A 23419-nucleotide genomic window follows, 5' to 3' on the forward strand; every position below is an offset into this window, starting at 1 on the left:
GCGCTGCGCTTTGCGATGACGTCATACTGAGCGATAGCGGCGGCACAGCGACGCCCGGCGCCCACCCTCCCAGCCACGCCACGCCGCGCCTCGCCTTGGCGACTGCGACAAATGCAGCAGAGTCTCGGCGCGCTCGGCACCAGGGGGGCCGCCCCGCGTCCGCCGCGGACCGGCTGGCTTCGGCCAAGAGATGAGAAAAAAGAAGCGCGTCCGACTCTAAACGCTTGTGGACTTTTTGTACGTAAGTAAAGAGACGTTTTTGTGCAAACTTAAGTTGTACAAGTTTGTGTACATAAATTAGGTACATTTTTTACTTGCGCACAATGTGGAAATTTTGTCCTTCACACTCTCAGTTTAGGAATGTGACATCGCGTTGAAATGAATGCGACAAAATGTCACGTCTCTCGAGCATTGTGTTACATTCGTTTGAATTTGAAAAAGCTACTTTAATGGCTGATTCACATCTAAGCGAATGTGACACAATGCTCAAAGGAACGAGACATTTGTCACATTCGTTTCAACGTGATGTCACGTTCAGGAAGAAAACAGTACATCGTACTGTTGTAGCCTTTCGAACCTGACCACTGATGATGAAGTCAATTGGAGGCTGAGAGTGTGCATTTTCCATAGAATTTTGAGCGGGTAGGAAAAGCCGCAACAAACCTGCAACAATTTCTGGCTACGTTTTTTAAAGCAGGGATGACATTTCTTTCAATGTTTTTGTTGTACCTTTGGTGAACTCTTCACTTTTTCTTCTTGCAGTGAACCTAGTTTTTCTCACAGTGTCTAAGACTAGGTTTTCCTCTTTCCGCAAGTGGTGCTGCTGGTGGTGCTGCAGGCATGTTGGGCCGACGCCCTGGGCGTCACCGGCACGGCACAAGGCGTCCGCCCTGAGCGAAAGGGCGCCAACTTCCAGGCCAAGGCCAAAAGCCAAGCCGGTCAAGCCGCCCAAGCCGCCATCCAAATAGCCAAGGAGACGGGCAGCCCGGAGGACTACGACACCATCACGGTGGGCGTCATCGCAGACATTCAACGAATGTCTCGTCATTTTAAGTTATTAATGACGAATGTGACGCCATTATGAGTTATTCGACGAATGTAACGCCAAGTTATTTACGAATGTGATGCCATTACAAGTCATTCCACAATTGTGACGTCATTTACGTTATTCCACGAATGTCACGTCATTATAAGTTATTCAACGCATGTGACGCCATTATAAGTTATTCAACGAATGTGACGTCATTATAAGTTATTCGACGCGAATGTGACGTCATTGTAAGTTATTCGACGAATGTGACGTCATTATAAGTTACTCGACGAGTGTAACGTCATTACAAGTTATTCGTAGCAGTTTTGAATGCCGAAAATTGGTAAGCTTGGCTCGGAAATACTCCCCAGCCGGCCAGCTTTTGAAGATTTCTGTTCAAAGCGTGTAAAGTTTTGGCATTCGAAAAAGCTTTCCAAATTTGTGGCAAGAAAACTTACCACTGGCTTTACAGTGATTAACCTTCATCACAGTTATTCAATTAATGTGACGTAATACTCGCAAGGCATGCGTTGACCCAGGAAGCGGAAGAAGGAATAACTTGACTTATCTTGACATTGAGTAGGTATATGTTTTTCAATGTGCCTCAGAGTGTTTTACATTATTTCACCGAGTTATTTGGCGTAAGTCCCAGCAGTATAGCAGAAAATCCCCAAGGAGTATAGATATAACTAAACTGGACCCCTTCGACGGTCTAAATTTTGTTGAAAACGGGAAATACTTCAAGCGAAGTCCACACAGCTCCGATCCACAAAATGACAACTTTTCACTGTTAAAAAAATTCTGAAAATTCAGACCGAAAGTGTCAGACTTGTCCGTCTGAATTTCGTTTTCAGACTAGAGTCCTAATATTTGGACCGCAGGTCTAAAAATACGGACTTTGTAGTCTGAAAAAAATTTCAGACGTGGCGGTCTGAAAATTCAGACTTGACAAGGATTAATAATTTGCCCCGCGAGTCTGAAAGTAGAATTCAGCGTCCGGTCTTAATTTTCTGCCCGACTCGTCTGACTCCTGCCCTCTCTCTCTATATACGCTGCCTTAATCGGACTGCCCCGAAGGTAGCACCTTGAGCCCCAGAGTAGCCCTCTTTATAGCGCTCTGGCAGCACCTTGACCAGCTAAGCTAGTAGGCCCGAAAGCGATCTAGTTTGTCTCGGAATTGTTCGGCTGAGTTCGTTCGGCACCGAGCAGCGCCGAGCACCGAGCCGAGCCCTGTGCAGCGGCCTCAGGACTGTCTCCGCCGGTGCATTCTCGGAAAGTCCGGCGAGGCAGGGCCGGCTGGAGGCGCCCTCTGATTGGCTCGGCAAGGAGGGGAGCGTTAATCCGTCGGCAACTCGGAAAGTTTTGGCCGACCCGGCGCCCTGCACGCAAAACTAAACATCAGTCTCCAGCAGTCTTCCAAGGTGCACACATCGCGTTTAACTTGCGTCTGGTCCACTCGCTCGGCGCGCTGAAGTCATGTCGACGGAAAGAAGTGCATTTTAGTTCGAAGTGTTTTCTGCTGATGACCCTTCTTGACGCTGTAGTGACTCTGCGCTCGCTTTACGCATCTCCCGAAACTGAGGGGGCGGGCGGTGAGAGGGCGAGAGGTGTTCTAAGTTATTCGCCTCTCCCCGTTCACACTCGTCCCCAAAGTGCCTTCATCGGATATTAGTTCAAACTTCTGGTTGGGCGAATCTGATGCGTTCACTTCGTGTGCACCGTTGCGTGTTGGATCGTGTGCTTGCCACAGTGAGTTAATTGTTACAACCAAGGTTTGAGTTGATTTTGCAATGATAAGCAAAGAAATTTATGGTTATAATGACTAAAGTAACCAAAGTGACTTTATAAAGTTCCTTTCCATTGCATTAACTCATGCACTAAGAGTTGTACACCACCTTATTTCAGTTTCTGAGTTATGGATGTTTACGTTAACTTTTAGTCGTTTCTCTCAAATTCTCCTCACGACAAAGGATTAGCTACCCAGTCTTCATATTCTTGTAATTACATCTATTTTTGCAAAGAAAATAGAGAGTGTTGCTTTTTTTAAAAATATCTCCCTTAGTTTTCCTGAAAAACCATAAACCAATAATAAGGCAAAATCTTTTAAATTTGAAGAAAAATAAAAGTGGGCCTGATAAGTTAGCTTTTACTGCCTCTTCTGGACTTTTTTTTCAAGTTTGACGACTCTTTCTTCTTCATATGCAAAAATAGATATAATTGCCAGAATCTAAAGACAGGGTAGCTAATCCTTTGTCGTGAGAAGAATTTGGAGGAAACGACTAAAAGTTTACGTAAACCTCCATAACTCAGAAACTAATAAGAGTTGGAGTCCCCAACTTTGCGAATAAATTTATCTAATAGTGGTGGAGTTTTGACCTCAAAATGAACTCCCTGTGACATATATTTCTAGGACATGCAAGTTTCACTTGACAGTTCCTTAAGGTTACAAAATTGACTTTTACTAGCCACAGCAATTTTCATCCTTCTTAAAGCATTGGTTGGATCAACTCTTATATATTACCTTCCCCGCACTGCGCACAAAGAGGGAGGCGAGGGGTATGGGAGTGAACTGCTCAAAGCAAATTCAGACCAGGAAGCCCTTTTTTAAGAAATAAGACATCTCAATTTTAAGCTCACCGAATTCCTAAATTTCAGAGTCCAGCGGTCTTAATATCAATTCAGACTTGAGGTCTTAATACATATTCAGACTTGTGGTCTGAATTCACAGGTCTGAATTTTCAGACCGCATGTTTCTGAAAAAGTTGGTCTGAAAATTAGGAGTGCCTTTTGCGAAATTTTCTTCAGTTCATTTAGTCTGAATTTTCAGAATTTTTTTTTAACAGTGTTCCTGACAAAAAAATTTGCCAGAAATTTGTGTACTTTTGTTGTGGTTATTTCCTGCAGTGTACTTAAGTGTTGCTTATACGAATACGTAATTAATGAGGAAAAAGTGAGTAACGTGCTGAGAGTGTGCTGCCCGCAGGTCCCCACCCGCACCGGCGAGGTGGTCTCCTTGGTGGTGAAGAGGCACGGCCGCAGCATCAGCCTCAGCCCGGCGCACGCGGCGCTGAGCGCGCACGGCATCGTCCAGTCGCGGCGGCCGTCCAACGCCACGGGCCGCCTGGGCAAGAGCGGCCGCGCTCAGCGGCCGGCCAGGGGCCGCGCCGGCGACACCAAGAAGTCCCAGATGCTCGTGGACAACGAGGGCGTGCCCGTCATCACCGGCGTCAGGGTGCCCGACGACGAGGACGACAAGATACACACGTGGCGCGGCGCCAGGGTCGTCAACAACACCCTGGTCGAGGGCCCGTTCGACGGGCCGCCGCCCTGGCCCATCGAGGCCGACGACAAGGCGGCCGCCACCGCGCAGCCCGCCGCCACCGCGCCCCCCGACGACGCCGTCGGCAAGAGACTCGCCCCGGGCACGGCACAGTCGCCACGGACCCCCAAGTCTTCGGGTGGCACCAACACCGGCCTGACGGCCCAGGCAAGTCAGCCAAATGGTGCACTCTCACATTCGTCGTGAGCTTTTGCATAATAACTTAAACGTTTGTGCACAAATGAGCAATAACACGCACTCTGCAAACTCAACAGTGTGCTCAGCACACTCCGTTCCGCTTGTACTCGCAAGTATACTCAGATGAGTACACTCTAACGAGAGTGTGCCCAGATCCTGGAAGTATATGCAGTTAGTACCGAGGGGTTGACCACTCAGCTCTGGAGTGTACACAGGATTACTGATTACCAGTGATTACCTACAAACATACTAAAAAAAACTCCATAATTTTGGCCAGCGAAGAGAATTTTGGCCTCATTTCATAAGGAAAACCCCCCAAATCCGATGAAAACGGCGAAACTAGCCAGTTTTGGTGTGTGATTACCAATGATTACTGAACGAAGTGTACACACGATTACCAGAGTGGGTAACCGCTTGGTTATTACACGCTCGTGGGAGTGTGCTCTTGAGCACACGCTGTAGAATGTGAACTCGACTCGTCAGTACACGATGAAGAGAGTGTACTCGTTAGTACACGCTAAAGAGTGTACTGCGTACACAGTTGAGTTGGCAGAGCATTTTTACTTGTTTTAGAAACATCATTATCACTGTCGTCTTGACAAATCTGTGAGGCTCCTGAACGAAATTTTATTGATGTGCAGCACAAACGTCAACGAAATTTCGATTGAATGGAGAGTGCAGCGCACGGAGGTCGGTGTTTTACAACTATGTACTGGTCTCTCTTGGCACAGCGCGGCCGAGTCGGTGGGTAGTCGCCTGCAGCGCACTGCTTCTGTGTGCCGCCGTGTCTGAAGATCCTCGAGTCTCCGGAGGCATGACGGTGTCGCGAATCGAGAATAAAAACAAACCGCTCACCATCATATGGCGTTTTTCTTCGTAAACAACCCTTCAAACGAATCCCTCACGGAAATATGGGCCAAAGACATGGCAGTAGACATTTCGCTTTCCTGACGATAGTTTCACAGACTACTGCATTGAGCGAAGGAATTTTCCGGCTCGGAGAAGAATTTTAGACCACCAATTTCGTTGCCGAGAGATCGCTCAGCTACTCATTAAATTGATTGTTGCAACATGAGACTAGGGGTAATGGACTCGCAACGGAGCTGGCCGGAATCTCTGCCTCGCTAATTGTAGTTCACTATTTCTCCGACTAAATATGCGATTTTTGAGATGGGTCGGGCATTTTCGGAAAGAAGACATCTTAAAGTATGCCCTAAATTCAAAAAAGTTTCAATTTTCCCACCAGGGCTCGAACAGGAACAGGTTAACCGTTGCGCTACTCAAATGCGCAGGGCGACGGGCATGGTGCCAGGGGCGACGCAGGGGGGACGCATCTTCAACTTGCGATAGAAGCTTCCCGATGCCGCAAAAGTGATGGGACATAGTTTGTCTTCGACATATATCAAGGTGCACCACTTGTCCCATCACTTTTGCGGCATCCGGAAGCTTCTAGCGCAAGTTGAAGAGGCGCCCCCCCTGCGTCGCCACTGGCACCATGCCCGTCGCCCTGCGCATTTGAGTAGCGCAACGGTTAACCTGTTCCTGTTCGAGCCCTGGTGGGAAAATTGAAACTTTTTTGAATTTAGGGCATACTTTAAGATGTCTTCTTTCCGAAAATGCCCGACCCATCTCAAAAATCGCATATTTAGTCGGAGAAATAGTGAACTACAATTAGCGAGGCAGAGATTCCGGCCAGCTCCGTTGCGAGTCCATTGCCCCTAGTCTCATGGTTGCAATCTGACAAATAGTTGGGAGAAAGAAGTAACCTTTCACCCTCTGAAGCAAACTTCAGAGTTCAAAACTTCACTGATTTTTTAAGTGTAATAATTACCCGCCATGAGAAGTGGTTGAGCCCACGATAGTGCTCAAGTATATTTGAGCGACGTTGGAGGCGTCTGGCTACACGCATCACCACTGTCGTCATAGTGGGGATGTGACGTCATGACGTTGTCTCGAAAACCGTCACACAGTAATCACACTGACTTACACACACCCGAGAAGCGCGACTGTCCACTAAGAGTTGCTGATCTATTTAGCCTATTTCCTGTGATAAAAAGTATTATCAGCGAAGACTGGGACTGATAACGCTCACACATAGATATTCATTTCCGCCCAATCGCGCGGTCGGTCGTTAGATTGGACTGGTTGGGCAGGCGCGTGTGTCACTTCAGTCAATCACCAACGCAGGTAGGCACGACAAGAAGGTAAGAGTAAGCGAAACGCAAACGCAATAGATTTACTCTTGGGTCTGTAGGATAGGGTGTGCAATCATAATCAGAATGACAGACATAAGTCATGCGTTTTCACGACCTTTACTTACTTGCGTGTGAAAAACTCAGTGTTTGAACATTAACATCAGTGTGACGGGTCAAACAGTGAAATATAAATCATAAATGGCAAAGGCACCGCTCTGCCAAAATTGTAGCCGGATGTTCCTTCGTAAATTAGCGAAGAATTTTCGTAAATTAACCAGGGATCCTTAACTTACCTCATAAGGGCATCATAACGTTTATCATAAGAGTTAAAGTTATTACCCTTAACTTCTAACATCTTTTCAAAAGGGTAGGTTATTTTTTTATGTCTCGAATTTGTGTGGATATACTTTTCCAAGTACTTTCATAAGTCCGTACCCTTAACCTTTAGCGAACATTGTCTTATGTTACGTTATGAAAGCAGTGTTAGTTAAATGTTGAGTTAAGTTAAGGATCCCTGAAATTAACAATCTTGGTGTGGTAACGTAGGACAAACGTAAGTCTACGATGAATATTATTGGATTTGCCAAGTCAACTGTCAGCTCCGTAACTGTCTCGATTGAAACTAGATTTTTTTTATATCATTCGATATACAAACGATCCGATAGCTCCGGACACCGGACATTTGCCACGTATTAATATAACTTGATGTGTACTGATAAAAGGCACTGGTTTCGTTTGCTTGCACTGCGGCAAAAAAACTACGGAAAATTCTGTAAACAGCTTGTGGTAATTCTCCGTCGCCTTGTCAGTATTCTCCGTAGGCTCTTACAGTATTTTCCGTAGGACCGCACAGTATTCTCCGTAGGACCTTACAGTAATCTCCGTAGGACTATACAGTCTTCCAGGTCCTACGGAGAAGACTGTGCGGCCCTACGGAGAATACTGTAAGAGCCTACGGAGAATATTGATAAGAGGGCTACGGAGAATCCTGGCAAAAAAATTAACAGAATTTTCCGTACCTTTTTGCCACAGTGGCAAGTGTGTGCGCCTGAGGCATGCAGAAAAGAAGTGTGTGCGTGCAGGCATGCACCAAGAACTGCATGCCTGGCACACACTTCAGTTTGCAGAGCGGGGTTCGTTGTGGAGGGTAGGGAACATGAACATGATAGGCTATACCAGAAGCGACCAAGACAACTGATGAATGCCTTTGTCTCAGCATGGCTCGCCACGGCTGCTCGCTGTTCGTCGTCCTGGTGGCGTTGGCGGCCGCCTCCGCCGCGCCTGCCCCGCAGCCCTTGCCGCTGCACCCGGCCTCCAGCGAGCTCCCCCTCGCAGAGCTGGCCGCCCAGCGGGGCTTCGCGCTGCCGCCGCGGAAGCCCCTCGCCGAGGTGGCCGTCGAAGGCACCGGGGCCAAGCTCGCCGACTACAAGGCCTTCCACGAGACGAAGCTGCCCACCACAGTGGTTCCCACCAGATACACGGTACGCGGTCAAGATTTCACACACTAAATGTTTGTGTACTTTTATTGTTCCGAACACTGAGAAAACCTTTTGAACTTATTTAGGCTACAAAGAAAAGCACCTTGATGAAAGTAAGTATTTTGAGCATGCATAAGCTTACAAAGAAAATACTTCATTATTTACGAACTCTTTCTCCGTATGAGAAAATAAATTTAGTTTGAACTGTGCGTATGCTCAAAATACTTCGTAAGGTTTTAAGTGTTAACTTTTGCCTCATCTAGGCACATGTTATGTACATAGATTAGGGACAATATTTCCATGTTATACTTTTAAAGGCATAAATATTTGTACGTAGAACTTACACCCGCACGTCAATATTTACGTAGAAAAGTCCATGAGCACACTCAAAAACCAAACGTGGTCTAGACCACACCAACTGGTGCCAACATGGGTGCCATGTTGACGTTTGGCCACGTGTGGTGTGATCTAGACCACGTTTGGTATTGTCTTTCCATGCAATGACCACACCAACGCACCAAACGTGGTCTAGACCACACCAACTGATGTTGTCAAAATGGCACCAATTTGACCACACCAGTGGTGCGGTCTAGACCGCTTTTGGTTTTACAGTGCACTCAATGTGCAACCGTTGAGCAACGTTTCGACATGAAAATTACGAGAGGGCTTCCTCCAGGTGGTCATGGCGCCCAACCTGACCAGTGGCGAGTTCTTCGGGTCGACGGACATCTACCTCGACGTGCTGGAGGCCACCTCCCGCATCGTCCTCCACGGCTCGCCGGACATCACGTTCAGCCAAGTGCAGATCTTCAAGTACTCGGCCGAGCAGAACCGCTTTGAAGAGTAAGTGGCATTTTCGACGTTATTTTCAACCTTGCCATTGCGGGAAAAAATTGACGCGATACTCTGGCAACACTGAAACGTGATTTCACTTCATTCAAGCCCAAAATAAGCTAGAAGACATTACGTTTGAAGCCTTGTATAGAGAAGGAATTGTCCAATTCGTTAAGAAAGGCGAAGACGCTCAAAACGTAGAACTACGCTTAAAACAGTGCATAATAGTGCGCTTGGGTTTTGCTAAGTATAATCGTCGAACACTGTGGGTCTTAAAAACCACACGCCCAAATCGTGTGCCTCCAAAACTGCAAGCTGTAGGGTCAGTTAAGGTAATTATGGGACACGGGGGAAAATGGGACAGCTGATTCTTGGTCAAGATCTGACATTTTTGAACTCACGCCATACCAAATGAGATGTTTTTATCGCGAAAATGAAATGAAAATGAAACCGAAATCTTCTCTTCAAGCTCTTCATTCTTTTGTAATCTGTCCGCAGGAACGGCGAGGCCAAGTTTGTGCCGCTGGGCCGCTTCGACGACCGCCTCGTGGTGGACCTGGAGAGGGAGCTGGTGGCAGGCCAGCACTACCTGCTGCGCTTCCCCCTGTTCGGGTCGCGTCTCAGGTCGGACCTCAAGGGCTTCTACTTGTCCTCCTACACGGACCACGATCGTCGCACACAGTGAGTGAAGAGAACACCCCCGAAGCATTTTGTTCAGACGCCACCAAATGTCCTGTCTCGTTAAAGGAGGCCAAGCTTCATACCCTACGAAGTGTTTTGAGCATACGGAAGGTACAAACTGCTTTGATTGTTACATGAAAAAATTGTTCGTAACTTAGGAAGTATTTTGTAAGCTCATGTATGCACAAAATACTTTGCCATAACAAGCTGCTTTTCTTTGTAGGGCCTGAAATAGTTTGTACGGTTTTCGCAGTGAAAACCTCACGAAGTATTTTGAGCACACATGTATGATATGAAAACTTAAATTAGTTGGTATTACGAAGAAATTATTCGTAAATTATGAACAATTTTCTTTGCTTATGTATGCTCTCAATACTTCGTCATAACAAGCAGTTTTTCTTTGACAGGTCTAAAAAAGTTTGTAAGGTTTTCAGAGTGTGGGCACGACGTTGATGGTTGGTCATTTGCAGTTTCCTGGCGGCGACGCAGTTTGAACCGCGCGCCGCTCGCTACGCTTTCCCGTGTTTCGACGAGCCTGCCGTGGAGGCGCCCTTCAAGGTCGTAGTGGAGCACGACCGAGCCCTCACCGCCAAGTCCAACGTGCCCCAGATCAGCCGCAACAACATGTACGTACACCCTCGGGAGTACACGCGTAAAAAGAGAGTTCCGATTCAGTATAAACTTTACTGTGGATTTCACCTAAGCTCTAGAGACGCTCAAAATGTTAGGACGTTTATTACGGGGGCAGTCTCGTCCCTGTACCCTCTTTAGGGGGGTTTTCCCCCTCTTTTGATGGCGATGATTTTTTAAGTATACCTATTAGAGACAAACGGTAAAAACCAAATAAAAGAACGGAGTTTTTACAACATTTTCCAAAAAAATATTTTGTTTTGTCTTGAGTTGTAAGGGAGTTGTAGGTAATGCAACAAGAGCCGGCAAAACAAACAAAATTTTACCGCGCGACAGTTTTCTCCGGAAGTTCTTAACTTTCTTCGGAAGCATTTTGAAGATAAAAAACAAAGGTCTTTACTTTGGTCTACAATCATCCCTTTAGCTCAAGGAAAACGTTTTTTTTTTTTATAAACGTATCCAAAAATATCGACAAACTTCGGTATGGTTTTAATTATGGTATTTTACCTAATACCTGTTAGTGTTATTAATAAACTTGGAGAAATTTTCTTCCTTGGACTGACAGAGGTATACTTAAGTGTACCGATCCGAGATCACAGATCCCCTAAATATTGGCTTTTTGAGATTGAAATGGCGCTTCTTTTGCAGATCTTTGACCGCTGCTCGCACAGAGTTCGATGAGACCGACCCGATGGCCGCCAGTCTCCTTGCGTGGGTGGTGTCCGACTCCACCAACATCACACCGTACTCGGTGGGGCCGAAGGCATTGTCGAAGCTCGACCAGTTTGCCGATCAAAGTTCATCAACCAACAGGCCAACCAATAGGCCCACCAGCGGACCAACAAACAAGCCCACCAACAGGCCTACTAACAAACCTACCAACAGACCAACAAATAAGCCTACAAACAGGCCTACCAATAGACCCACCAACAGGCCTACCAATAGGCCTACCAACAGGCCCACCGCTTACCCACCCAGGTCCTCAACGATGAGGAGTGGCGCGGGGCAAACGACTTGCATGGGCACCATTGTACTTGCATCTCTTCTGATCCTTATGTTCCAATAAACAAGGCGATCACTGCCACAGACAGTTTTAATGCACATGAACGTTGACCAAGGGCAATAATCCGCATGAACATTATTGCCACAGTTCATACGTGGCCAAAGGGTGTTATAAGCCTATTCTAGCTTATCACCGGAAATCCGGTGGAAAGTTATAACTTTTTAATGAAATTAAATGTTCGTGTTCTGGTTACCTTACACCCTGCAGAGAAAAACCCTATGACTCCACTATTTGGTCTCAAACAGTGGACCAAACAGCATTGTAAAATGTGTGACTCCACTGTTTGGTCTCAAACAGTGGAGTCACACAATTTACATTGCTGGTAATAGGCCTTTTGTGCATTGAAAGAGGATCGCAGCATGTTGGGACAGCAGGGGCAGAGCCTGGAAGATATATTTTCTGTGAGGACTCCTCGACAGACAAAAGGGTTATGAACCGCAACAAACACATCGCGGATATACACACTACTCAGCTCTTACCAGTGCTACAGCTCACCTCTTCCAGTTTTACTGTTCAACTGGTTCAGCACCATGCACGCGAATTAATGGACCAATTCAATGATAAATGCAATAACAAAATACTTGACAACAACAAGACAAGCCCACCCAAAAGACTGGAGACACAGACAACAACATAACAACATCAAGAAGTGGGTGATGGTACGAACTGAACTAGTCCCGCGAGATGGCGCTGACGACCACACCCTTCGTGTTTGAAGTTCGCGTAGGATAAGTTGCCTTCCCTTCAGGCGTTTCGTCAATACTGTCATTTTGGCTGCAGCCATGGACCCAAAAGTGACCTCAGTGCGCTTCTCAGAGGGTCAGTGATGGTAGGGGTAAGAAGGACCTTTCTAACTTAATTCTTACCGTGGGGCCTCAGTTGAACACGAGACAGCCAATGCAGGAGGGTTGACCTCGCCGTAAGGAGGAATTTGCTAGTTTTTCATAATTTTAAAGTTCCCAAGGCTGCAGCGCCCAAACCATACCCATACCACCCAAATGTCGAGCAGCGCTATTTTAGGTGGTAGTATGAGGTACGATTTCCGGCATAGAGTTGACAAAGTTTGGATTTGGGTGTAGCTTTAAAACGCACCGACGTAAAACCTTAAAAAAAAGGGATTTTTCGTCAAAATTGGCGTTTTTCTCTATGATAGACTGCCCAGGGGTCCGTTTGGGCCCTGAAATCGAATTCCTCATGCAATTTTACCTGAGAGAAGAAGTTTTCAGCCAATTTGGGGCAAAAGTGTAGACTTGAGAGGGATTTTTAAAAAATGTAGCAATTTAGTCAAAAACAACTTAAGAAGAAAAGTCAAAAACTAAGACTGCCTAAACCTCCTATGAAACGACACCTAGGTGGCTAAAATTTTACCCCGATGGTAACCTATGGGTAGGTAACATTTGAGCCAAAAATGGGCCAAATCGTCGATGGTCCATTTTGGACACTGCTGATTGGCCCTGGTTTGCCCCAGGACGAATTTTTGGCCACGGGGCTCAAATGGGGCAGGCTAGCGCCGCAGGCTAACGTGGGTATACACGCCGGGTGTAGATTGTGTCGTGACTGGCGCAGCATCGCGAGGCCTGTTACGATAGAAGACACGGTCTGGCGTACACCTACCTCGTATTTGATGGGTTGAAGTTGGTTAAAACATTTTGGTAATTTTGGATCTCCTGGAGCGTCCGTGACTTGTCGATCTGGATCTTCTGTAGCCTCTATGACTTCTGGATCTAGATCTTCTGGAACGTCCATGACTCCTCGATCGAAATCCTCTGGAGCGTCCCTGACCCTAGATCGAGACCTTTCGTGTCTCCTTCCATAGGGATCAACCTAGAAAAGAAGTTCAAAGCATTCAGGACAAAGACCTCTCACTGGTAAATATATTCTTTCACTTGCTTGGCCAACAAGCTTACCTCCGATACGTCCTTTGTAGATGAAAGTCCAACCACGCACTCCCAGCCACTCTACAAATCGAAGAGCGTACGTTGTATGCTCTAACTGGAGCATGCCTGCAAGCACGCTCTAGCTGGCGCATGCCTGCGAAGCATGCACTTACTAGTGCATACATGCCATGTACACGCTTCCTAATGCAGGCAACTCCCTATCCCTTATGCACTAGATGCATGCTTCAGTTGGCGTGTACATGGAATGTATGCACTAGTAAGTGCATGCTTGGTGGGCATGCGCTTGCTAGAGAGTGCTTGCAGGCATGCTCCAGTTCGAGCATACAATGTAGTCTCTTCGAATTGTAGAGCACCCATACAGCTAAAAACCCGCTGGTCATATGAGGAGCGAGCAGATGTGAGAGTCGTCCCCCATATTGTGCCGTCTGTACTTGTTCAGTTCCTGCGCCCTGTTTCTTTCGGCCAACTTTTGGTCTGACCAGTACTGCAAAGCACACAAACAAATCATAGCAGTTAAACTGAATGAAATCTCCTAAACCTGTGGTTCCAACCAAGGTCTTAGATAATATTTCCACAAACAAGTCTCAGGTTGCGACATCTACATCTACGATGAACACGATTCCCAAGTAAGTCCAACGCCTTCAAAGGTAGCTCTGCAATCTTCCGTGAAAAATTCTTGGGGTCGTGACCAGGAAACCGCTGTATTAGTGCGCTGGCTCCGCTTAACGATAAACCCTCTTTTCGAAATGCGACGAGTTAACAGGATTCTCTTCGGACCGGGTCGTTTGAAGCCTTCTGAATCAAATTTCATAGTCTGAACTCTGTGAGAAGTGGCAAACTGCCGAAACGTTGAAGTGAAGGTACACCTTAACTCACACCTTCCTGGTTTAGACACTCCAAATTCGAAGGTGACGTGCCTAAGCTTACTGTAATGCCTTTTGCGACGCCATTTAACGGCCCTCCACAAAATCTTGCCCTTTTCGAGGTGATATTTAAAAAACGTGTCTCCTAAAACTTGCTGATACTTAATAGTATCTCTAAAATCCGTTAATGAACTAGCAACACAAGGTTTGTTGCAAGATGTTGACGATTCACTGAAGTATTGGCAAGTTTTCGGCGTTACTTCTGTTTCTCGCCTCAAGAAAGACGAGATTTTGTATAGGCAGGAAGGGTACTAAATGTTTTACCGTTAGAGTGAACCTCCGTTCGCAGAATTCTCAGCAGTTGTAGTTAGCTCTTTATAGCTAGAGAAACAACGTACATGCATCACCCTGTTGCTTTAGACTTGGGACTTCCTTCTGTGTTCGCAGGTTATGGCTCTGGTGCAGAGACTGTTCCATGGAGGCGGTTGAATCCTGCGCCGACGATGCGCACTCCTTGTGCTCGCTGCGGACATTACGGGCAGAGCAGGCGGCTCCAAAGTTTCTGCAGTTACGGGATGCGAAAGATTTTGCCAACGGCGTGTTGAAGGCGCTGAGGGAATCGAAAGACATACTCCAGAACCAAATAGACGAGTGGGAAGCAAAGCTGGAAGTCATGGCAAAGGGTGAGTGTGAGCTCCAGGCCGCAGTGGACAAGTGTGAGGACCCGGCGACGGTCCCGCTGGAGGGTCTGCAGCACGTTGAAGAAGTCGCCAGGATGCTGACAGCCCGTTGGTGCGAAATCCAGCTTGTGATGAAGAATGATGCAACTGAATGGAGGTGGCCTATTTCGAGCGCCGAAGTCCGCCTGCTTACTATGATCGTGCTGCAGCTTCGCCAGAACGGGAACGCCTTCGAGGTAGGTCGATGCGCACTGAGAAAACCTTACAAACTATTTTGGGCCTTGCAAGAAAAGTAGTTTGTTATAACAAAGAATTTTGAGCATACATAAGCTTACAAAGAAAATACTTCGTAATTGACGAACTATCTCTTCGTATAGCAAAGTAAATTAGTTTGTTATATGTACGCTCAAAATACTTCGTAAGGTTTTAAGAGTGCGGTCAGTCGGGGTCATGGTCGTGGTCATATACGCACAGGATATAAAGCACATCTGTGGCTATTGCATGAACTACATCTATGAATGAAGATCAACTAAAATTCCAATCTCATCCAAAAACTTCTTTTCGACGACGATCTAGCATAAAATCGCGTAACCTGGTTTTTGTTTCATAAAATTTTGTACTCACGAGTGGCTGATTATTATAGTTGCAGTTCATGCGGTAGCCACACTGGAAAAACCTTACAAACTATTTTGGGCCCTACAAAGAAAAGCAGTTTGTTATAACGAAGTATCTCGAGCAAGCTTACGAAGAAAGTACTTCGTAATTTACAAACTATTTCTTCGTATAACAAAGAAAATGAGACTGTATGTATGCTTAAGGGGGCACACCAGTGAAAATCGGCAAATTTTTGCCTTCTCTTTTATTTTATCTTATTTTTCTGCTATTCATCCCGAGTCGAAGGCCGCAAACCCCACCCCGAAATTCCGAATACTTTGGCTTGTGCACATTTTTGAAGTTGCTAATAAGGTAATTATTTTTGCATATTTTTGACCAATTGTTAACGTTCAGGGTTTTCACTTGAACTTCAATTACAAAACCCTTGAACCACCCAAACGCAGTTGAAAAGAGGGACATTTTGGCGCAAACTGAACTAAAATACGTCAAAAGACGCATTTATAATCCGAAAAACACGTCAAATCTATGTTTCTACTAAAAGGGCTTTTTCTCAAAACACCTTTTTTGTACCTTTGTGCCACTCTCACGGGCGCAAAAATTAAGATAATTTAATGCGGTTTGCGGCAAAATGTTCGTTACACTTGCGTCTATGGTCTGAACCTCGGAAATGGCCATCCCATAAATAGGACGTGAGCTGCAGCCATGAAAGTGCGAAAAAATTGGTTAAAAAATTTGTTTCTATTTTTGCCCTCTGAAAAAACAAATTCGAAATCATTATTTTGGCATGCCCGTGGTTCAGACCATAGCCACATGTGTCCTGTTGAGAAATTTTCAAATCCCGTGCGCGAAGCTCAATCCAGAGAGGCGGAATCGTGGCAGGAGTGAAGCAGGGTCGTTGAAAAATCAAGTGCACTGGCGCTTCATCTTGCCATCGCCACCTCGCTCTCCCATACTGATTTTCCTTTTCTTTGACATAATTTTGAGCCAAGAATAAAATATCAATCGAATACATCGGTTACTTTTCTCAGAATGATCGTTTTTCGAAACCTCTGCATTTTCACTGGTGTGCCCCCTTAATATACTTTCTTTGCAAACGGGGTTGCAACACCTTCAGTTTCGCGAACTGATGATTTCCCGCCAGTAGGACTTTGGGGCTTTGAAAAATGCACAACGATAAAAATTATCGCGGAAAGTAATGGCGCCGGCAAAGTTTTTCTAGTTCTGGCAGTTCTGGCCATAGCGATCCGACGTGAAATCTCTTTACTACATCTCAAATAACGCGCTATGCGACTTTAAGAGCAAGTTGCAAAATTTACTTTTAGGAAAAATGCTGTTGAAAAGTGGAGAAACGGCAATTTTGCTCTTTGCCTTTCTTTTGTCCGTAATAGATACGGTTTCCATTGTCCAGCATTCAACGTAGAACACAGTCTGTCAAGTTGGGAGCAGAATTTTACAAAAATGATTGACCACTTTGGAGTGATGTCCCTCTATGACATTTTCCAGGTTCACCTTCCTGATAGTGGTCCGCTTCAGGAAGTTTCCAGCCGCGCAACAGCTGTCAGTCCAGGATTCCACGTCCGTCAGTCAGCTGCCGTACCAGATAGTGTGAATCAAGTTCTGCTTGATTGGTAATCTCTTTCCCTGCGCAGGATATTTTTATTAAGGTCGATAAGAATGAATCGAATTAAGTTTCTACAACAAATTGTCTTGCCTCACTGTTTGCATCGGTTCCAAGCTCTCTTGTGGTTGCTGTTTTATCTGCTAGCCTATCTGAATTCCTGTAACACTAAACAGTATTAAAGTGGAGTTTAAAAAAAATAATCTTACTAAAATCAATTTATCTTACCTCCTCTCCGTATGGACTTGTGTCTTAAGAACTATTCTCGCCAACAGTCCTTTCACTGCAGTGCTACAGAAAAGTCACCGCGGAGCGTTATCTATTAAGGCTTGCTGCTTCTCGCTTACTTAGCTTTATTGTTTTATCTGCTACCCTATTTGAATTCCTTTAACACAAATCAGTATTAAAGTTGAGTTTCATTTTAAAAAAACTCTACAAATCAAAGAGTGTACATAGTATGCTCTAACTGGAGCATGCCTGCAGGCACGCTCTAGCTAGCGCATGCCTGCCAAGCATGCTCTAACTAGTGCATACATGCCATGTACACGCTTCCTGATGCAGAAAACTCCCTATCCCTTATGCAGTAAATGTATGCTTCAGTTAGCGTGTACATGGCATGTATGCACTAGTTAGTGCATGCTTGGCAGGCATGCGCTAGTTAGAGCGTGCTTGTAGGCATGCTCCAGTTAGAGCGTACCATGTACACTCTTTGATTTGTAGAGAATAATAGTTAAACCAATTTATCTTACCTCCTCTCTGTATAGGCTTGTGTGTGAACTATTCTCACTAACAGTCCTTTCACTACTGTGCTACAGGAAAGTCGCCCCGCAGCGTTATCTATTAGTGCTTGCTGCTTTTCTGCTCACTTAATCGCATTGCAAGGTGTTCCCATTTTCACATTTGGCTATTTTGAAATATCCATGTATTGGACCGTGCCTTGCCAGTGCCAACTGGTCAATGATTATGAGAAAATCCAAAAATTTCAAAGTGCGCATGCGCTAAACTCAAACTAACCAATACAAAAGAGTTCTGGTCAAACCTGATTCAGTTAACACCATGACCACCTCACTCCATCTCGCGACTTACAGTGCTTATGTTCCCCAAACGAAAGTCATCCGCGCTCCGAAATCACCCCTCCCGAGTTTATACAGGGTGAGTTTTCTCAATGTGTCAATAATTTGCAGGGAGCTAGGGCACCGGTCGTAATGGGCGAGGCTGTGCACTTGACCTTGGTCGCAGAAGCAATGAAGAGACGACGTTTGTTGAACCCGATCAGCTTGGAAAAGTGACCGGGGAGGGGGGGGGGGGCGTTTTTATGCATTGAACTTCTCTACTCTGCCAAAAAGTAACAGTAAAAGTAACTAGTTACAATTTTTTCGGTAACAGTAACGATACTAGTTACTTTTCCGGACGAAAGTAACGGTAACAGTAACTAGTAAAAATTTTGGGACAAGTAACTGTAACGGTACTAGTTACAAAAATTTGAGTAACTTTCCGAACCCTGCTCCTCGTTCACAAACCCATTCATGTTGTCATTACGTTTTGTGCTGAACCAACTCGTGCTGCCTGGTTCGGTCAACGCCACAAGGGTGTTTTCTGCTGTCAGCGAAGACTAGCGTCAGCATCAGTCAACACAGCGCGCTCTAGCGGCGAGGCGTGGAAGCGCGCCCTGGCACCAGCGCGCTCTAGCGGCGGCGCGCGGCCGAGCGCTTCGGCTTCGGCGCGCTCTGGCTGCGGCGCGCCGGTGAGGTAGGCAGCCCGCGGCGCGGGCAGGCGCTAGGGGCTGCCTAGCTCGGCGGCGGGAAAGCCAATTGGGCGATTCCACGCCAAACCAACGAACGCTTGGAATTTCATCTCTCCGATTTTGATGGAACTTTTTTTGGGGGTAGGGGTCATCATAAAAAGACCCCCTGCCAAAGGGTTTTGCGATATCTCACCCCGTTTGGCTGTTTCAGGATATCAAAGTTTTAGCTTTAGTCAAAATCGAGTTGCTGTTGACAGACATAACTTTTGACCCACATAACTGTAAATCCACATAACTGGTGACAGAAATAACGGATATATTTCTGAAATAAAAAGCATTTATTATTTAAATTATAATTATAATTGCTACAGACATAACATTTTACAGAAATAACCAAATCGCATATACATATAACTGTTGACAGACATAACATTTGACAGGCATAATATTTGATAGACATAACCGTCGACAGACATAACTTGACAGACATAACTTTCGACAGACATAAGGGGTGGTCGCGGAAGGGGTGGTCGCGGCAGGGGTGCTGGGAATGTTCCGTCCGCTTCATCGAGTAGTGAAGGAAATGAAGAAGAGCAAGAGCTGCCCGAAGGATTCATGGATGAAGCTGAAATAACAGCAAGGCGGACTCATCAGCACGCGCTTCAACAGGCTGCGAATGCCGATGCAAGGGCAGCTGCTTCCAGTTCGGCAGAGGGGCAAGATGAGCAGTGCCGCCTCTGCTTTGACGGCCCTAGAAACCACGCTGCAGTGCCGTGCGGGCATCGCATCTGCTGAGTAGATTTATTTAATAAGGACAGGTCCTTACAGTGACCCCTTTCGATTTCCGCGGTTGATGGCTTGGCAGATTGCTTACCTAAGTAGATGTCCAAAAATAAAATATTAGGTCGCTCGAAGCCTTCTTGGCTGAGTTATAGCTAACTTTGTTTTTATTTCTTAAAAAAGCTGGGTATTTTGGGTATTTTTTATACGAGACGTGCTTTTTAAGCCAGGTGGATGAAAATTGGCTCCGTGATGCAAAATTAAATAAGGAACACGATGGTGCTCTCAGAATGGATCTACGACCAATACTTACGGATATATCGGCCTCCAAAGTTGGAAAAAAGGGCCAAAATGTAGGAAAATACTCAAATCTTGGGATTTCGGAAACTACTGGACCCATTGACACGATTCAACGCTCATGTTGTAGAAAAAAAGCCAGGGAATACAATGAGCTCACGCCCAGGTCCGTGAGACTAACCGTTCAGGAGATACGCAGCTCTAAAGTTAGCCATTTTTCGTAGGGTGCCGAAAACGTTGTTTTTGCATCTTTTCAGACTGTTGAGCCTTCAACGACACGTATCCTGCCTGCCTTCGCGAAGAGCTCGGCTCAGAGGAAGGTGATACTGTGGCGAAACGCAGCCCACTGGCAGATTAAAGAAGAGGCTCTCAGAAGAGGTGCTTAGGAAGAAAAACACTGCTGAGGGAGCCACCATCCACGCAGTGCATTAGCCCGTCCCGATTGAGCCCCGATGACCTGAGAGCCCAGGCCAGAGCCCCGGCCGAGCCCGACTGGAGCCCGGACTGAGTCCCGACAGGGGGCGGCAACGGCCTAGGAAGCGCGTGAAGCCATGCGCGAGGGAGGTGCATGGGTTACTTATTTTGCTTCGATTGGAGGATCTAGCCCGTTGATTGCAAAACGCTTTGCGCAGATCAAAAGAGCACAAAATTTAAGGTGCATTAGGCCTAGTAGACTGCCCGATACTTCCAATTTAACCGAACACAAGGGCGGAATAATTTACATCAACATGGCGCATTCGAGTTTTTCCCGAATTTTATGATTTCTCGTGTTTTTTGGTGTTTTCACTGCACCTTAACATAAAGTCAGGGGGAAGTTTCGAGAAGAGCAATTAGCCCAATGCACCCTAAATTTCAAGCCGTTTCCATCGGTGCAAAGCGTTTTGAAAAACACTGTCTAGCTTTCATGATCTCGAATAGGTGCGCAACCTCTGCACTGACGGCGCGAGCATCGCTTCACGCTCTCCCTAGGCCGTTGCCACGCCCTGGTCCCGATGGCCTCAGACCTGACCTGAGCCCCATTAGACCCCATTTAAGCCCCGTGCCAAAAAAAAATGTTGCAATTTGACCCAAAAGCTTTACAAAAACTGTTCAAAACGGAAGTTTTTTTTTTGGCGTGGAGCTCAAGTACGGCTCGCTCAAACCGGGCCCATCCCGGGGCTCTGACCATCGGGGCTCGAGTCAGGCTCGGGCTGGGCTCTGGCCCGAGGGCTCCACCACTCAGCTCAGGAGTGTACACAGGATTACTGATTACCAGTGATTACCTACAAAAATACTCTAAAACTCCAGTAGGGTAAACTATACAGTTACCGTCAGTTTGGGAGCATCGCTTTCTTTTCGAGGGCCTCGAGGGTAGGTTATGACGCTTAGACCCGTGTGACTTGTTCCAGACACCTCAGAAGGATCTAGACAAAGAAGTGGCTGACAAAGATTTGACCAAAAACTTTTTGTGACGCTTATATTTAACCTGAGAAAAAGGTTACCTGAAACACAGTAATCGGCAGCCAAAATACAGTTATCGACACCCTTTATGACAGTTATCGGCACCCCTTGTTAAAAAGGCAAAACATGACCGAAAGTGACGAAAATTTCTAACAGTCGTCACAGACACTCTATATCACCCCTCGACATGTCACGAACACCCTCTCTCTTCTGTTATGCCTCTTGCACACCTTATTTTAGACTCACGGACAACTAGCACCAAGAGCTGCGAAAAAACAACCTCTCAAAGCGCCGAGGAGGAAATTTCGTAAATCACGTAGATCACTGGGAAAAAGTGGTCCGATTTCATTCAAATTTGGCAGGGGATTTCCTTTGGTCATAATGCATCAGAATATTAACTCCCGGGCGACGCCCGGAACACCAATGAAGTTTGAGGCCACCCTGACGATAACTGTGTTTGGGGTGATTTCTCTGGTGCAGTTATCAGCACCCCCCGAATGAGGGCAAGTAAGAGGAATTTCTATGCTCCAATCGCAGTATGCCCTCTTCAATAGATGGGGAGAAGGAACCTGGCAGAAAGAATAGTTTTTTCTGGCCCACATTCACGAATTTAACGAAAGATTGAACCCCTGTTCCTAGCATGGAAGATAAGAACAGGCGGCCGAAGCGGCTTCATTCTGCACTTGACTAGAAACGTGGCTCTGTTGGCTGACATGCTCAGTCAAACGCGATGCTGTCTCGGTCCTGCATGCTCAAAAGGTGTCTCTAGCGACCTGCATTGGCCGTATCACTAACGGACGCGTACTTGCAGAGCAGGACCCAATTATTCGCCGAGATGACGATAACTGTACCCCTGCCGATAACTGTATAGTTTACCCTATTTTGGCCAGCCTAGAGCATGTTTCGCCTATTTTCATAGGACCCCCCCCCCCAAATCCGATAACAACAGCGAAAATAGCCAGTTTTGGCGTGTAATTACTAATAATTACTGGAAGAAGTGTACAAACGATTATCAGAGTGTTTGACCCTTCGCTCTGGCCGGGGCTTGCTGCGACGAAGTGCCAGCCCATAGGCCCCGACCCTATTCAGTCCCGGCCCTGACCCGCCCGGTCGCCCCATAGGAATCCGGCTAAGCCTTGGCTAAGCCCCGGCAGAGTCCGTCCGAGTCAGGCCAAGCTGTAAGAGTGGTCTCGCCCGATTGAGCCCAGCTTTTGGGTCAAATTGCAACATTTTTTTTGGCGCGGGGCTTAAATGGGGTCTAATGGGGCTCAGGTCAGGTCTGGGGCCATCGGGACTCAGTCCGGGCGCCAGTCGGGCTCGGCCGGGGCTCTGGCCCGGGCTCTCGCCCGGGCTCTCAGGTCATCGGGGCTCAATCGGGACGGGCTAATGCACTGCGTGGATGGTGGCTCCCTCAGCGGTGTTTTTCTTCCTGAGCACCTCTTCTGAGAGCCACGTCCACCTCGCCGCCAGACTTCTTGACGTCGCCCGCGACCGTGACGCTGAGCTGGTCGCTGATGTCGCGCATCAGCGGGAACATGAGCTTGAGCTTGCCGGAGGTGAAGGTGGGCGACAGCCGGTTGCGCAGGTTCCGCCACTTGCTGCCCGTGATGCTGAACAGGTGCTGGCTGAGCGGGTCGGTCTCCGCGGAGACGCTCGCCGGCGCGCGGTCGTGGAAGCTGGAGAAGTCCTTGCAGACGACCTGCTTCACCATCTCGGGGTCGAACACCAGCAGCGTGGGCTGGCCCCACATGTACATGCCGCAGTAGCCGCGGTCGCGGTGGCCACGCGTCTGGTCGGTGAAGTGGTCCGCGAAGCTCCTGCGGCCTAACACGATGGGGCCCATGTCCCCGATGAAGGGCAGACTCCCGGGCGGCGTGGGCACGCCACGCTTGCGCCAGTAGCCCTGCCGGTGCCGCGACCACAGCGCGGCCGCCACCAGCACGGCCAGCACCGCCACCAGCACGCTCGTCGCGTCGACCATCTCGCGCCGTGGAGCCGCCAACACTGTGCCGAGCGATTCTCACGTTACGGGGTAGTTTCGTTTCTTCTGACTCCT

At 47.0% G+C, this 23419-nt stretch overlaps 4 protein-coding genes across 10 annotated transcripts; 3 read left to right on the forward strand and 1 right to left on the reverse strand.

Moving 5' to 3' along the window:
• The first annotated feature begins 108 nt into the window (after window positions 1–108).
• LOC117647700 lies at window positions 109–4723 on the forward strand. Its single transcript, XM_034389596.1, has 4 exons — window positions 109–241; window positions 816–1009; window positions 4014–4382; window positions 4625–4723. The coding sequence occupies exons 1-4, from the start codon at window positions 112–114 to the stop codon at window positions 4721–4723; spliced, it is 792 nt and encodes a 263-aa protein (XP_034245487.1). The 5' UTR covers window positions 109–111.
• A 3235-nt stretch (window positions 4724–7958) lies between these two features.
• Window positions 7959–11458, forward strand: LOC117647180 (leucyl-cystinyl aminopeptidase-like). The gene is made up of 5 exons (XM_034388798.1): window positions 7959–8223; window positions 8897–9063; window positions 9553–9735; window positions 10206–10361; window positions 11014–11458. The coding sequence occupies exons 1-5, from the start codon at window positions 7960–7962 to the stop codon at window positions 11429–11431; spliced, it is 1188 nt and encodes a 395-aa protein (XP_034244689.1). The 5' UTR covers window position 7959; the 3' UTR covers window positions 11432–11458.
• A 304-nt stretch (window positions 11459–11762) lies between these two features.
• LOC117647181 lies at window positions 11763–17289 on the forward strand. Of its 7 annotated transcripts, none has more exons than XM_034388799.1 (4): window positions 11763–11829; window positions 13157–13296; window positions 14637–15105; window positions 16988–17289. In XM_034388799.1, the coding sequence occupies exons 1-4, from the start codon at window positions 11788–11790 to the stop codon at window positions 17114–17116; spliced, it is 780 nt and encodes a 259-aa protein (XP_034244690.1). In that variant the 5' UTR covers window positions 11763–11787; the 3' UTR covers window positions 17117–17289. The 7 variants fall into 7 exon arrangements, with proteins under 7 accessions (XP_034244690.1, XP_034244695.1, XP_034244696.1 ...); XM_034388802.1 differs by lacking the exons at window positions 11763–11829; window positions 13157–13296 and adding exons at window positions 13334–13402; window positions 13766–13952; XM_034388801.1 differs by lacking the exons at window positions 11763–11829; window positions 13157–13296 and adding exons at window positions 13387–13402; window positions 13675–13952.
• A 1799-nt stretch (window positions 17290–19088) lies between these two features.
• LOC117647182 (cytochrome P450 6k1-like) lies at window positions 19089–23419 on the reverse strand. Its single transcript, XM_034388806.1, has 3 exons — window positions 22801–23419; window positions 19370–19471; window positions 19089–19324 (listed from the first exon to the last, which is right to left on the reverse strand). The coding sequence occupies exons 1-3, from the start codon at window positions 23342–23344 to the stop codon at window positions 19212–19214; spliced, it is 759 nt and encodes a 252-aa protein (XP_034244697.1). The 5' UTR covers window positions 23345–23419; the 3' UTR covers window positions 19089–19211.

Source organism: Thrips palmi, unplaced genomic scaffold (genome assembly GCF_012932325.1).
Source record: "Thrips palmi isolate BJ-2018 unplaced genomic scaffold, TpBJ-2018v1 HiC_scaffold_2, whole genome shotgun sequence".
NCBI classification, from domain to species: domain Eukaryota; kingdom Metazoa; phylum Arthropoda; class Insecta; order Thysanoptera; family Thripidae; genus Thrips; species Thrips palmi.

What these genes read in the sequence shown, in the direction of transcription:
- LOC117647700 (XM_034389596.1), top strand. Translation starts at nt 112, where the DNA reads ATGCAGCAGAGTCTCGGCGCGCTCGGCACCAGGGGGGCCGCCCCGCGT. An exon ending in CGCTTGTGGACTTTTTGTAC is followed by an intron (nt 242 to 815) that starts GTAAGTAAAGAG and finishes TCTTTCCGCAAG; the next exon opens with TGGTGCTGCTGGTGGTGCTG. An exon ending in CCATCGAGGCCGACGACAAG is followed by an intron (nt 4,383 to 4,624) that starts GCGGCCGCCACC and finishes CAAACTCAACAG; the next exon opens with TGTGCTCAGCACACTCCGTT.
- LOC117647180 (XM_034388798.1), top strand. Translation starts at nt 7,960, where the DNA reads ATGGCTCGCCACGGCTGCTCGCTGTTCGTCGTCCTGGTGGCGTTGGCG. An exon ending in TGGTTCCCACCAGATACACG is followed by an intron (nt 8,224 to 8,896) that starts GTACGCGGTCAA and finishes GGCTTCCTCCAG; the next exon opens with GTGGTCATGGCGCCCAACCT. An exon ending in CAGATCAGCCGCAACAACAT is followed by an intron (nt 10,362 to 11,013) that starts GTACGTACACCC and finishes CTTCTTTTGCAG; the next exon opens with ATCTTTGACCGCTGCTCGCA.
- LOC117647181 (XM_034388799.1), top strand. Translation starts at nt 11,788, where the DNA reads ATGTTGGGACAGCAGGGGCAGAGCCTGGAAGATATATTTTCT. An exon ending in GCCTGGAAGATATATTTTCT is followed by an intron (nt 11,830 to 13,156) that starts GTGAGGACTCCT and finishes TTCTGGATCTAG; the next exon opens with ATCTTCTGGAACGTCCATGA. An exon ending in AGGACAAAGACCTCTCACTG is followed by an intron (nt 13,297 to 14,636) that starts GTAAATATATTC and finishes CTGTGTTCGCAG; the next exon opens with GTTATGGCTCTGGTGCAGAG.
- LOC117647182 (XM_034388806.1), bottom strand. Translation starts at nt 23,344, where the DNA reads ATGGTCGACGCGACGAGCGTGCTGGTGGCGGTGCTGGCCGTGCTGGTG. An exon ending in GGACGTGGCTCTCAGAAGAG is followed by an intron (nt 19,472 to 22,800) that starts GTGCTCAGGAAG and finishes CTGTTATTTCAG; the next exon opens with CTTCATCCATGAATCCTTCG. An exon ending in ACCCCTGCCGCGACCACCCC is followed by an intron (nt 19,325 to 19,369) that starts TTCCGCGACCAC and finishes ATGTCTGTCAAG; the next exon opens with TTATGTCTGTCGACGGTTAT.